Below are 15,499 nucleotides of genomic sequence, written 5' to 3' on the forward strand. Positions count from 1 at the left end.
TCTAAGGTGCGTATAAGACGCTTTTTAGAAAGATCGCTAAAAAATAATAAGGCTATAAAAATAAAATAATAAAAAGCTTATGGTTGGAAAATACTAGCAGCCCCATGACCGTGGTCTGGCTCCTGCCACACCAAACAAAAAACTGAATTGCCTGAGCCGGGAGGCGGGGATATAGGAGACTGGCCCGTTGCATTCTGGGAGGCCGAAAGCTTTTGATCGATTGGTGCCATTCCGCTGATGCTACCTCATATCCCAATGCTATTCTGTGGATAAACTGTGGACCCTGCAGGAGAAATGACAGTTAGGAGCGGATTAGTTGGTAGTTTAGGTCTCTCCAAGGCTTAGTACATGTCCCTAAGTCACAGAAGGTCCATAAAGATGGAGGCATGGCTATATGCTGCCAATCACTGTCCTACAGCAACTTGCTCTGACGTAACTTACGTTTCTTCTGCCAAATAATGAGCCTCATCCATACAAAGACAGAAGGATCTTATCTTAAGCAGTACCGCGGTATAGCTAACTTCAGAGACAAATGCGGTTATACATCTTGTCTTAGAAGATATTCTGAATGCTAAGAAAATGTACCATATGAAAAAAAAACCATAGCTGCTAACACATTGCAGGAAAATAATAATGTGAGGATTGACAGGAAGACTAAATCCAAATTTACCAGCAGCTTGACTTTGTAGTGCAAGGGGAGTACTCTCAATGCTCTTGTACAGAGTAGCAAGGGCCACAATTTTCCTACGATGATTGCAGAGTTTGGTCATGTCCTCTTCAGCTTTCACATCTTCTGCGCTACGTCGTTTCACCACTGCTCTTGGGTCGAAGTTAAAAACCTGTAGAAATACAGAGACCATAAACTTATGAAAAGTAAGCATATATGATTGTAATATTCTACATTTTTACTGGTCACAGTCCAATTTGTAACCTTTTAGACAAAATGTATAAAACAATCACAGATATGTTTATTTGTTTTAATAAACCATCCCGGGCACATGTTGTGACTGAATGTTCTTGAAAATATCAGCATGAGACATGAAATATTCATTATGGGAGCAAAAAAAATATGTTTTGGTACTTACCAGTTAAATATCTTACTCGGACTTCGTCTCAGGGACACTTTTTACTATGGTGTTAGTGAGGGTAGAGGCGTCAGCACTTAATGAGCTAACTTTTTAGCAGTATGTAAGTTCCTCCCCTCAAACCCCTCCTCAGTTTGACCTTAAAAAGTGTCAAGGATAAGTTGAATAAACAGCTACTAACATCCTTCTCGTATACACAACCAAAAACGGAGTGACTGAAGTGTTACCCAGACAAAGCTAGGTAAGGGTGCATTCAGTCTTTTCTGAAACTAACACTTTACGTCCGAAGTCAGATTCACCGAATGCAAAATCATTAAAACTGTAGAATATGGTGAATGTATGAACCGAGGACCATGTAGCTGCTCCGCGGATGCTCCATTCTGTGCTGCCCATAAAATACCTACCGAGCCAGTGGAATGAGCTGAAATCTTAATTGGAACAGGCCTATCAGCCCCAGTATATGCCTGCTTAATTGTGGCCGTAATCCATCTGGCTATAACCTGCTTAGAGGCTGACCAACCACTTTTCTTAGCATCAGACTGAACAAACTATCCTAATACTTGCAGTACTGTCCAAATAAATTCTCAAAACTCTAAACACATCCAGTAGGGACAATTTTTCTTTTCTAATTGCATTGTCTGCTTTAGGAAAGGAGTGTATGACAATTTCCTGATTTAAATGGAAATCTGAAACTAATATAGGCTGAAAAGAAGGATCCTCACGGGTGACTAAAAATGGAGATTTGCAAGATAAAGCTCCCAATTCTGTCAACCTTCTGGCTGGAAAACAACCAACTTCCAAGATATCCACTTACGGTCTACTTCCTTTACTGGAACAAAAGGAGGTGCCTTTATAGCCGCCAATACAAGATTTAAGTCCAATGGCTCTACAGGATGCCTATATGGTTATACGAGTGTAAACACCCTGCAAAAAAAGTCCGTACTTCTGGAATAATAGCCACCCACTTCTGAAAGTAGACAGAGAGAGTGAATACCTATACTGTACCTTCAGAGATCCTAGCCTGAGACCTAACGAGAAACCAGCATGTTAAAAAAAAAAAAAAAAAAAAGGGATCTAGGCAATGAAAAGAGGAAAGTGAACCTTTCTCCTTTTTTTTTAATAGAGTATTTTTATTCAAGACACAATTATGTACAGATAACGCAGAGCACACGTATAACAAAAGTAAAACATAATTGCAGTACAATAGAAAGAACTTGTGAGCAACAGAGCGAACATGAAGCACTGTACATAGGGTATTATACCATAGTGGAGACAAGTTGTCCAAATGGGTTACGGTGGTTAGGTTGACACAACTTAGGTCGACGCACATTAGGTCGACCACTGAATGTACTAGGTCAACAGGTCAAAAGGTCGACATTAGTTTTTCACAATTTTTTTTCTTTTCTTTTTTCATACTTAACGATCCACGTGGACTACGTATGGAACAGTAATGCGAGGGGACACGGTGCACTAATTTGGGTTCCCCGTCACTTTACGGAGAAAACAACACCAAAAACAGTCAAAAACCTCATGTCGACATTTTGACCTGTCAACCTTATTGCAATGTCGACCTTCAGTGGTCGACCTAATGAGTGTCGACCTAAGTTGTGTCGACCCAATGACCCATACCCGCCCAAATAACAGTTACACAACAGTAACCAGCATTTCAAAAAGTGCATATGTTGAAAAGACAATACTCATACTGAGAAAGATAGCGAAATCCGTAAACAGTGTAATAACCTTCATTAATCATTTTATACATTTTATTTAACCTTGGCAATTTAACTAACTAACCTATAAGACCTAAAAATAATAAAAAAAAGCATAAAGCAGCATCGCATTCATAAAGTGCACAAAGCATGGCATCGATCCAGGGTATAGCAAGTCATGGAACTCTAATATCCACTATGGCAGAAGGTCAGGGGGGAATATGGAGATACAAGCCAGGGAGTCCAGATTTTCTCAAATTTAGATACAGCATTATTTTTCATATATATGTAACGATCTTTGGAAACAGTATCATTCACCAAGGCTTTAAATGCGGAAACTGAAGGACTATTGGCAGTCATCCATACTCTCGCAAGGCATACCTTAGCCAAAGCACAGATATTGTAAGCATACAGACCCTCCCATCTGGACATAGAAGCAGGGTTTCCCATTCCCAAAAGACTAAATTGTGGGGTGAGCACGGTCCCAGATATTCCTGTTCCCTCCAGAATTGACCTGATCCCAGACCAAAACACCTGTATAGACGGTCAATTCCACACTAGATGCCAGAAGGAGCCCCCACCAACACCACATTTAGGGCAAACATCTGAGTAGTCAGTCCCAAACCTAGCCAGCCTGACCGGTGTCCTGTATGTTCTATGTAAAATAAAAAGCTGGATCTGTTGAAATCTAGGGGACTTGGTAGCTGTGCTTGGATACTCCAACGCAAGAGCCCAGTCCTCATCATCTATATGGCCTAAATCTCCCTCCAATTTCACGCGTAGACCAAAAAGAGGGTCTGAATGAAGTTTAGTAAGGAGGTAAAAGTATGCGAGGGAAGTCGCCTATACTTTGACCCAATTTACTTACAAAGGTCTTAATGGGAAATGGGAGGAGTACAGTGGGTAGATTCCGGAACCGACTCTGTAGGGCGTGCCGGAGTTGTAAGTATCTATAAAGGTATGAGTTGGGTAAATGAAACTGAACTTTCAACTGCTGAAAGGATTTTAATATGCCGTCACTGTACAGTTGAGATATGGAAACAATGGATCTAGGAGCCCAAACCTCTCGTCCCTCGAGAGCTTTTAATTCGGGGAGCCAACTAGAGTACCAGAAGAGAGTATCTGGGTCCAAACCATCAAATTTAAGAAGAACCCTCAGGGCCTGCCAGATTATTGTAACCTGAAAGACAATGGGAGGAGAAAACTGAGATATGTTCCCGCTTAATAAAATCTGAGTAGGAGAGAGACCGGGATAGTAGCAATGGAGAAACACCCTGTGTAGAGAACAGATATCCTCATCTTGCACCCGGGTGCCAAGGGATGCCAACTGAGCGGCATAATAATACATTTGAAAGTTAGGTAATGCCAGTCCACCATCATTCCTTAATCTGGTGAGAGTTATTCAGCTGTATTCTGGGTTTCTTATTGGCCCAAATCAGGGACGACAAAATACTATTCAATTTCCGTAAAAATGTTGGAAAAATGTACACCGGAGACTGCAGAACAATATATACATTTTTTGGCAATAATAATATTTTAATGAGACTGACCCTGCCAGTTACAGTCAATGGGAGCTTACACCAAATTTTAGATTTGTGCGTAATATGTTGCACGAGCGGGTCGAGGTTCAGAGGTATGAAATAGGAAGAGTCATTCGTAATTTGGATACAGAGGTACTTAAATTGTCTTGTCCAGCAAAGCGGCAACAACATTTTGGGAATAATGGGGGGAGGGGGGGGGAGGGGGCAATAACAGGCATAATAAATGATTTGGACCAATTTATATGAAGGCCCGAAAAACAGCCAAACTCCTCAATCACCTGAAGCAGAACAGGCATAGACATAGCATAGTCCTGCAAAAATAGCAACAGGTCATCTGCATATAGGGCAACTTTATCAGTTCGTGGGCCTGTAGCAATACCTATAATACCTGCGTGCGATCTAATTAAACAAGCCAAAGGCTCAATGGCTATGGCAAAGAGAGAGGGATGGTGCCACGGGACAATTTAAAGTAGGAGGAAACATAACAGTTAACGGAGATCCTGGCACTCGGGTGTTGGTAAAGCAATTTGGCCCATTGAATATTGTTAGGTCCAAAGCCCATACATTCCATGACCCCTCACAGGTAAGACCATTCAACAATGTCAAAGGCCTTGGCCGCGTCTAAAGAGACCACGACCGAATCTGAGGGGAAGTCATGTGGGGCTTGTAGAATAGTATGCAATCTACGCAGGTTAATAGAGGTTGACATCCCAGGCATAAAGCCAGATTTTGTTCGGGTGAATTGTGGAGGTAATAACCGTGTTAAGCCGCAGTGCCAACATTTTTGCCACGATCTTAGCATCGGTGGGAATAAGGGAGATTGGCCTATAAGAGTCCAGAAATCTAGGGTCCTTACCCGGTTTTGGTATTACTATGGTGATGGTTTCAGACATAGGGGGTCACTCAGAGTTGATTGCTCGTTAGCTACTTTTTGCAGCCGTGCAAACGCATAGTCGCCGCCCACAGAGGAGTGTATTTTCGCTTTGCAAGTGTGCTAACGCATGCGCAGCCGAGTGGGACGAAAAAGTTTTTTTGTAGTTTCTGAGTAGCTCTGGACTTACTCAGCCCTTGTGATCACTTCAGTCTTTTTGGTCGTGGAATTGACGTCAGACACCCACCCTGCAAACGCCTGGACACGCCTGCGTTTTTCCAAACACACCCAGAAAACGGTCAGTTGCCACCCACAAACACCCTCTGCCTGTCAATCTCCTTGCGATCAGCTGTGCGAATGGATTCTTTGGTAAATCCATCGTCCAGCTACGATCCGCTTTTTACCCGTACGACACGCGTGCGCATTGTGGTGCATACGCATGCGCAGTAGTAACCCGATCGCTGCACTGCGAAAAACGGCAGCGAGCGATCAACTCTGAATGACCCCCATAGAAGGGGGAAACTGATTATTAGCAAATATATCCAAACATGGGGCCAAAAAAAAAAAATAAGATTTTACTCACCGGTAAATCTATTTCTCGTAGTCCGTAGTGGATGCTGGGAACTCCGTATGGACCATGGGGAATAGACGGGCTCCGCAGGAGACTGGGCACTCTAAAAGAAAGATTAGGTACTATCTGGTGTGCACTGGCTCCTCCCTCTATGCCCCTCCTCCAGACCTCAGTTAGGATACTGTGCCCGGAAGAGCTGACACAATAAGGAAGGATTTTGAATCCCGGGTAAGACTCATACCAGCCACACCAATCACACCGTATAACTCGTGATACTATACCCAGTTAACAGTATGAAATATAACTGAGCCTCTCAACAGATGGCTCAACAATAACCCTTTAGTTAGGCAATAACTATATACAAGTATTGCAGACAATCCGCACTTGGGATGGGCGCCCAGCATCCACTACGGACTACGAGAAATAGATTTACCGGTGAGTAAAATCTTATTTTCTCTGACGTCCTAGTGGATGCTGGGAACTCCGTAAGGACCATGGGGATTATACCAAAGCTCCCAAACGGGCGGGAGAGTGCGGATGACTCTGCAGCACCGAATGAGAGAACTCAAGGTCCTCCTCAGCCAGGGTATCAAATTTGTAGAATTTAGCAAACGTGTTTGCCCCTGACCAAGTTGCAGCTCGGCAAAGTTGTAAAGCCGAGACCCCTCGGGCAGCCGCCCAAGATGAGCCCACTTTCCTCGTGGAATGTGCTGTTACTGATTTAGGATGCGGCAATCCAGCCGCAGAATGCTCCAGCTGAATTGTGCTACAAATTCAGCGAGCAATAGTCTGCTTAGAAGCAGGAGCACCTATTTTGTTGGGTGCCTACAGGATAAAAAACGAGTCAGTTTTCCTGACTCCAGCCGTCCTGGAAATATAAATTTTTAAGGCCCTGACTACGTCCAGTAACTTGGAATCTTCCAAGTCCCTAGTAGCCGCAGGCACTACAATAGGTTGGTTCAAGTGAAAAGCTGATACCACCTTAGGGAGAAACTGGGGACGAGTCCTCAATTCTGCCCTATCCATATGGAAAATCAGATAAGGGCTTTTACATGACAAAGCCGCCAATTCTGACACACGCCTGGCCGAAGCCAAGGCCAATAACATGACCACTTTCCACGTGAGATATTTCAAATCCACAGTTTTAAGTGGCTCAAACCAATGTGATTTTAAGAAACTCAACACCACGTTGAGATCCCAAGGTGCCACAGAAGGCACAAAAAAGGGGCTGAATATGTAGCACTCCCTTTACAAATGTCTGAACTCCAGGCAGTGAAGCCAGTTCTTTCTGGAAGAAAATCGACAGAGCCGAAATCTGGACCTTAATGGAACCCAATTTTAGGCCCATAGTCACTCCTGACTGTAGGAAGTGCAGAAAACGACCCAGCTGAAATTCCTCTGTTGGGGCCTTCCTGGCCTCACACCACGCAACATATTTTCGCCAAATACGGTGATAATGGTTTGCGGTTACTTCTTTCCTGGCTTTCATCAGCGTAGGAATGACTTCCTCCGGAATGCCCTTTTGCTTTAGGATCCGGAATTCAACCGCCATGCCGTCTAACGCAGCCGCGGTAAGTCTTGGAACAGACAGGGCCCCTGCTGTAGCAGATCCTGTCTGAGCGGTAGAGGCCATGGGTCCTCTGATATTATTTCTTGAAGTTCTGGGTACCAAGCTCTTCTTGGCCCATCCGGAACCACGAGTATCGTTCTTACTCCTCGTATTCTTATTATTCCCAGTACCTTTGGTATGAGAGGCAGAGGAGGGAATACATAAACCGACTGGTACACCCACGGTGTCACTAGAGCGTCCACAGCTATTGCCTGAGGGTCCTTTGACCTGGCGCAATATCTAGTTTTTTGTTTAGGCGGGATGCCATCATGTCCACCTGTGGCCTTTCCCAATGGTTTACCAACAGTTGGAAGACTTCTGGATGAAGTCCCCACTCTCCCGGGTGTTGGTCGTGTCTGCTGAGGAAGTCTGCTTCCCAGTTGTCCACTCCCGGAATGAACACTGCTGACAGTGCTAAGACGTGATTTTCCGCCCATCGGAGAATCCTTGTGGCTTCTGCCATCGCCATCCTGCTTCTTGTGCCGCCCTGTCGGTTTACATGGGCGACTGCCGTGATGTTGTCTGATTGGATCAGTACCGGCTGGTTTTGAAGCAGAGGTCTTGCCAGACTTAGGGCATTGTAAATGGCCCTCAGTTCCAGAATATTTATGTGTAGGGACGACTCCTGACTTGACCAAAGTCCTTGGAAATTTCTTCCCTGTGTGACTGCCCCCCCAGCCTCGAAGGCTGGCATCCGTGGTTACCAGGACCCAGTCCTGTATGCCGAATCTGCGGCCCTCTTGAAGATGAGCACTCTGCAGCCACCACAGTAGAGATACCCTGGTCCTTGGAGACAGGGTTATCAGCCGATGCATCTGAAGATGCGATTCCGACCACTTGTCCAAGCGGTCCCACTGAAAAGTTCTTGCATGGAACCTGCGGAATGGAATTTTGCTTCGTAAGAAGCTACCATTTTTCCCAGGACTCGTGTGCAGTGATGCACCGATACCTGTTTTGGTTTCAGGAGGTCTCTGACTAGAGATGACAGCTCCTTGGCTTTCTCCTGCGGGAGAAACACTTTTTTCCTGTTCTGTGTCCAGAACCATCCCCAGGAACAGCAGGCGTGTGGTAGGAACCAGCTGTGACTTTGGAATGTATAGAATCCATCCGTGCTGTTGTAGCACTTCCCGAGATAGTGCTACTCCGACCAACAACTGCTCCATGGACCTCGCTTTTATAAGGAGATCGTCCAAGTACGGGATAATTAAAAACTCCCTTTTTTCGAAGGAGTATCATCATCTCTGCCATTACCTTGGTAAAGACCATCGGTGCCGTGGACAGTCCAAACGGCAGTGTTTGGAATTGGTAATGGCAATCCTGTACCACAAATCTGAGGTACTCCTGGTGAGGATGGTAAATGGGGACATGTAGGTAAGCATCCTTGATGTCCAGGGATACCATGTAATCCCCCTCCTCCAGGCTTGCAATAACCGCCCTGAGCGATTCCATCTTGAACTTGAATTTTTTTATGTATGTGTTCAAGGACTTCAAATTTAAAATGGGTCTCACCGAACCGTCCGGTTTCGGTACCACAAACAGTGTGGAATAGTAACCCCGTCCTTGTTGAAGTAGGGGCACCTTGACTATCACCTGCTGGGAATACAGCTTGTGAATTGCCTCTAGCACAGCCTCCCTGCCTGAGGGAGTTGTCAGCAAGGCAGATTTGAGGAAACGGCGGGGGGGGAGACGCTTTGAATTCCAGCCTGTACCTCTGAGATACTACTTGAAGGATCCAGGGATCCACCTGTGAGCGAGCCCACTGATCGCTGAAATTTTTGAGGCGGCCCCCCACCGTACCTGGCTACGCGTCATGCGGTGGACTCGGAGGAAGCGGGGGAAGAATTTTGATTCTGGGAACTGGCTGACTGGTGCAGCTTTTTCCCTCTTCCCTCGTCTCTGTGCAGAAAGGAAGCGCCTTTGACCCGCTTGCTTTTCTGAAGCTGAAAGGACTGTACCTGATAATACAGTGCTTTCTTAGGCTGTGAGGAAACCTGAGGTAAAAAATTTTCTTCCCAGCTGTTGCTGTGGATACGAGGTCCCAGAGACCATCCCCAAACAATTCCTCACCCTTATAAGGCTCTATGTGCCTTTTAAAGTCAGCATCACCTGTCCAGTGTCGGGTCTCTAATACCCTCCTGACAGAATGGCCATTGCATTAATTCTGGATGCCAGCCGGCAAAATATCCCTCTGTGCATCCCTCATATATAAGACGACGACTTATGTTCGCAAAATAGTATCCCTGTTTGACAGGGTTACAGACCACGCTGCAGCAGCACTATCTGCAGGTCTCAGTCTAGTACCTGAGTGTGTAAATACAGACTTCAGGATAGCCTCCTGCTTTTTATCAGCAGGTACCTTCAAAGTGGCCGTATCCTAAGACGGCAGTGCCACCTTTTTTGACAAACGTGTGAGCGCCTTATCCACCCTAGGGGATATCTCCCAGCGTAACTTATCCTCTGGCGGGAAAAGGTACGCCATCAGTAACTTTTTAGAAATTACCAGTTTCTTATCGGGGGAACCCACGCTTTTTCACACTTCATTCACTCATTTGATGGGGGAACAAAACACTGCCTGCTTTTTCTCCCCAAACATAAAACCCTTTTTTAGTGGTACTTGGGTTAATGTCAGAAATGTGTAACACATTTTTTATTGCCGGGATCATGTAACGGATGTTCCTAGTGGATTGTGTATATGTCTCAACCTCGTCGACACTGGAGTCAGACTCCGTGTCGACATCTGTGTCTGCCATCTGAGGGAGCGGGCGTTTTTGAGCCCCTGATGGCCTTTGAGACGCCTGGGCAGGCGCGGGCTGAGAAGCCGGCTGTCCCATAGCTGTTACGTCATCCAGCCTTTTATGTAAGGAGTTGACACGGTCGGTTAATACCTTCCACCTATCTATCCACTCTGGTGTCGGCCCACAGGGGGCGACATCCCATTTATCGGCATCTGCTCCGCCTCCACATAAGCCTCCTCATAAAACATGTCGACACAGCCGTACCGACACACCGCACACACACAGGGAATGCTCTGACTGAGGACAGGACCCCACACAGCCCTTTGGGGAGACAGAGAGAGAGTATGCCAGCACACACCAGAGCGCTATATAATGTAGGGATAAACACTATCACTGAGTGAATTTTCCCCAATAGCTGCTTGTATAAACAATATTGCGCCTAAATTTAGTGCCCCCCCCTCTCTTTTTAACCCTTTGAGCCTGAAAACTACAGGGGAGAGCCTGGGGAGCTGTCTTCCAGCTACACTGTGAAGAGAAAATGGCGCCAGTGTGCCGAGGGAGATAGCTCCGCCCCTTTTTCGCTGACTTTTCTCCCGCTTTTTTATGGATTCTGATAGGGGTAATTATCACATATATAGCCTCTGGGGCTATATATTGTGATTATTTTGCCAGCCAAGGTGTTTTTATTGCTGCTCAGGGCGCCCACCCCCAGCGCCCTGCACCCTCAGTGACCGGAGTGTGAAGTGTGTATGAGGAGCAATGGTGCACAGCTGCAGTGCTGTGCGCTACCTTGGTGAAGACTGAAGTCTTCTGCCGCCGATTTTCCGGACCATCTTCATGCTTCTGGCTCTGTAAGGGGGGCGGCGGCGCGGCTCCGGGAACGAACACCAAGGACGGGTCCTGCGGTCGATCCCTCTGGAGCTAATGGTGTCCAGTAGCCTAAGAAGCCCAAGCTAGCTGCAAGCAGGTAGGTTCGCTTCTTCTCCCCTTAGTCCCTCGTTGCAGTGAGCCTGTTGCCAGCAGGTCTCACTGTAAAATAAAAAACCTAACATATACTTTCTTTCTAGGAGCTCAGGAGAGCCCCTAGTGTGCATCCAGCTCGGCCGGGCACAGAAATCTAACTGAGGTCTGGAGGAGGGGCATAGAGGGAGGAGCCAGTGCACACCAGAAAGTACCTAATCTTTCTTTTAGAGTGCCCAGTCTCCAGCGGAGCCCGTCTATTCCCCATGGTCCTTACGGAGTTCCCAGCATCCACTAGGACGTCAGAGAAAATCAATATGGCTTTTGTAAACTTCAGCTGGGATTCCATCACAAGCTAGTGCTTTACCATTTGGAGATAAACCAATTGCCGCAGTCACCTCGTCCAATGTAATCGGCTCATCTAAAAAATCCCGAGCCTCAGAGAAGAGTTTAGGGAGAGTAATATTTGACAAATAAAGGCAAAGGTCCGCATCTGAGCAGGCCAGCCAAGACTTATAAACATCAGTATAATAGAATAGGAACAACTGTGTAATGTCCAGCGTGGTGTCAATAACGGTGCCATCAGGACCGGACATTTGAGCGTCAGTAGTCCCAGGGCGGTCGTAATGAATTAGATGGGCCAGCAGGCTGCCCGGTCTATCTGCCTGCATATAAAAATTGGTAGCCTGAAACAGAAGGGAACGGGCGTTTTTGTCCGATAGGTGGGCCAACCATGCTGACTGAGCTATCAACCAGCGCGATTTCAGCCCGGGGTGCCATCTCTCAAATATTGAATCTCCAGATTCCTGAAGTCATCCTCAAGAACCTTTTCTTTTTCCCTACAAGACATTTTATGGGCCGCTATACATCCAACAAACGTACCACATAAAAAGGCCTTAAAGGAATCCCAGACTACAGTCATCTAGGCCAAACCTATATTATTAGCAAAGTATCCCACTGTGTCACTAGAGAATGACTGTCACTCAACTGGGCCAGCCAAGATGGATGTAATTTCCAATAGGACTGTCCCCTCTGGCACTGCACATCAAGTGACATTAGTAAGGGTGAATGGTCAGATATACCCCTGGCCTCATAATGGACATCTGTGATTTTAGGCAATAGTGCAGGAGAAACCAGGACAATTCTAGGAAAGGAACCATGCGTGCAAGAAAAACAGGAAAACTGCTGAAGTGTAGGATGCAGAGTTCTCCAAGCGTCTTTCCAGTGTAAACTACTTAGAAAATCAGCAAATTTAGATGGGCCACCACCCAACACCGGGACATGAAGAGACTTCCACCTGTCCAAAGAATGATCTAGGACAGGCATGTCCAAACTGCGGCCCTCCAGCTGTTGTGAAACTACACATCCCAGCATGCCCTGACACAGTTTTGCTGTCAGAGAATGCTAAAGCTGTGTCAGAGCATGCTGGGATGTGTAGTTTCTTAACAGCTGGAGGGCCACAGTTTGGACATGCCTGATCTAGGACATTGTACAAGTCCCCAGGCAAATAACAGGGGTATGACGGGAGGAAGCAATAAAAGAGGCGGCCTGTCGCAAAACATCATAAGAAAATGGAGGAGGGATATAGACAGACAAAAGAAAAAAGGGCTGAGAGCTCAATTTACATTCAATAAACACAAATCTGCCGTATGGGTCAGTTTTAAGCGAGAGCAGTTCAAATTGCAGAGGTTTTTTTTTTATCAGGACTGACACCCCACGAGAATAGGAGGAATGCAAGGCATGGTAAGCCCACCCCACCCAGGGTCTACGGAGTGACAGCAACCTGTTACCCTCCAAATGAGTCTCGCCGAGACAAGTAATGTCCGTATCATATTTTCTAATCATTTTTAAGAACAAGGAGTGTTTCATTTTATTATTAATACCTCGGACGTTCCATGCAAGTAATATCAGGGCGGGCATAAGACTGATGAGAGCACATGAGTGACTACGGATAACAACCAGATATAAGGGTCCTGAAGACTCATTTGTAAAAGAGGCCAAACATGTAAAAACCCAGACGGGCCGTAGGGATTAACAGAACCATCTATAGGAGGCCCAGGAGACATTAATCCTATGTAATAATAATGGACTACAAAGCCCCCCAAAAAATGCCATCCATCATCTCTCAGTCGGAAGCCGTGCCAGCCAAAATAACAATTACATAGCGAAATGCAGTACGCATATATGAATAACAAACTAAAGAAAGAAAGGAAAAAAATAAGACAAAAAACAAAACAAACCAAGCAAACACCCAGCAACAATCCCCCAAACACTGGCATACTTGCAAAACCCAACCTTAAGAAACTAAGGGGCCAATTCAGTAAGGTTAGCAAATTCTGATAATCAGCAGAATTTGCTAACCATTAGCATGCATGCTGGGGGCCGCCCAGCACTGGGCAAGGCCACCTAGCATGCTGACCAGCGCCTCCCCCCTGCTTCAAGCAGAAATTGCGAACAGCATGCAATTTCTGCATGTTAGCAAAAATTAAGGATGACTCCTGCCGGCACAGCTTAGCGGCGGCCGCAGGAGTCCCAATGGCTGCCTGTGACCTCACGCGGCCGCACCCAAGACACGCCCCCGTTCACGCATACCAGCCCACCGTTTGGGCTGGCACGCCCCGCCCCCGCAACGCTCCGTTTCCACACAGAAAACGGAGCAGTGCCGCCTCCCTCCCACCCAGCGACTGCCTCTGCCCGATTGACAGGCAGAGGCATATGTAATTTCTGCGGCCGCGACCCCTCAGCAAAAATTCTGTACGAATCGCTACTTGCGATTTATACTGAATTTGCCCCTAAATCTCTAAAAGAAACCTATAGATAAGGCCAAGTAACGAAGTCCAGAGCCACCAAAGCAAGGGGGGCTCCCCGGACATATACTTGCATATCAAAAGCACAGAGGTATAGAAGTATCAGCATAGGAGATCAGTCTGGGGCCAGCTGACGAGCACCCGGTGCATATCTGTCCAACCAAGCAGCTGCTTCTCTAGGAGAACTGAAGAATTTGGTTTCCCCCTCCGCCACCACACGGAGCCTGGATGAAAGTAACAGAGTAGGAAAGATTAAGGTCCCGAAGACGACGCTTGATAGGCATAAATTGGGCCCGGTCTTTCTGAACATCGGCAGCGAAATCTGGGAATGCTGACATCCTGACGCCAATCCTTAGAAGAGGGCCATTTGTACGACCCAAACGAAGGACTGAATCACTATCTTTATAATGCAGGAATTTTGCAATAAAGATATGTGGCGGAGCACCAGGAGGTAAAGGCCTGAAGGGTATTCGGTGAGCACGTTCCACCGCAAACTGTGAAGTAAAGGAGTTTGCAACATACAGCTCCTTGAGCCAGGATTCCAGAAATTCTTCAGGGTGAGACCCCTCTTCTTTTCCAGGCAGGCCAACAAATCTAACGTTATTTCTATGGAGGCGTCCCTCCATGTCCAGGAGCTTGTTTTGAAGCTAGGTGACTTGCTGGGACACAGTGGTAACAGTTTGCTTTAAAGGGCCACATAAATCCTCCATATTGGGAACACGCGTCTCAGCCTCTCCCACTATCTCACGGATGCGTTGAACATCATGCCACAACAAGGAAAGGTCGCATTGTATTTTTTCCATTTTATCGGGCAATCGTTGTTCAGTGCCCGCAATAGCCTCCAGGACTTGTTGAATAGAAAGAGCAGGGGGTCCCGTAGAGTAACCTGAAGCAGCCCCAGCCGAGGGGATCAGGTTGAGCTGGAGGAGAAGACCGACGAGAGGACTGACTGTGAGGCCTGACTAGCAGACTGTCTAGCAAACTTCTCCAATTTAGCTGCAGCCGCATGCTGGCCATCTTTAACCATGGTGACCAAGTATGAACAGACAGTCAATCACAGATGGGGAGGCTCAGGCAGCGTCTTAGAGCAAAAGTGTAGACAATTGCAAGTAGCAATGAAACTCCAAATATTCAGTGTCAATAAAGGCAGGTTGTGTAGTAGGAACAGGAGATAAGAGCAATATACACAAGACCACCTCATCCAGCCAGACAGCCTCCACAGGCAGGGAGATCAGTGTGATGCAGACTGAGGCAGCTTCTTTCAAGATGGCCGCCAGACTATCAGCTCCCACTCCCTCCTCACAGAGATGCAGCTTCCAAGCACAGGAGCCCCAGAGCCGCGCAGCCTGAAGTGCAAAATCCAGCTCGGGGATGCAGGAGAGGCCTAGGCCGCAGCTACAGACGCCGGCCGCCGCTCCCAGGAAGGCCACAGAGAGTGCTGGAACGGGCGCCCGCCACTGCTCAGAGGGGCGAGGGAGCGTTTATTGTGCTGACTGGTCACCGGAGAAGCGGAGGATAGATAACAGGATCAATGGCCCGGGGAGCTCCTGGAAATCTCTGCCTACTCCCTTGCCACGCCTAAAACCTTCTCTTTTTTACACCAACTAATAT

General features: G+C 46.7%; 1 protein-coding gene across 2 annotated transcripts in view; it reads right to left on the reverse strand.

The window, feature by feature from the left end:
• MBD6 (methyl-CpG binding domain protein 6) overlaps positions 1 to 15,499 on the reverse strand; it is a 183,312-nt gene that overhangs the window by 60,880 nt on the left and 106,933 nt on the right. For both annotated transcript variants that reach the window (XM_063952352.1, XM_063952353.1), the window contains one exon: positions 671 to 839. In XM_063952352.1, coding sequence (XP_063808422.1) covers positions 671 to 839 — 169 coding nt within the window. The remainder of the gene's footprint in view (positions 1 to 670; positions 840 to 15,499) is intronic.

This window comes from Pseudophryne corroboree, chromosome 2, assembly GCF_028390025.1.
Source record: "Pseudophryne corroboree isolate aPseCor3 chromosome 2, aPseCor3.hap2, whole genome shotgun sequence".
NCBI classification, from domain to species: Eukaryota; Metazoa; Chordata; class Amphibia; order Anura; family Myobatrachidae; genus Pseudophryne; species Pseudophryne corroboree.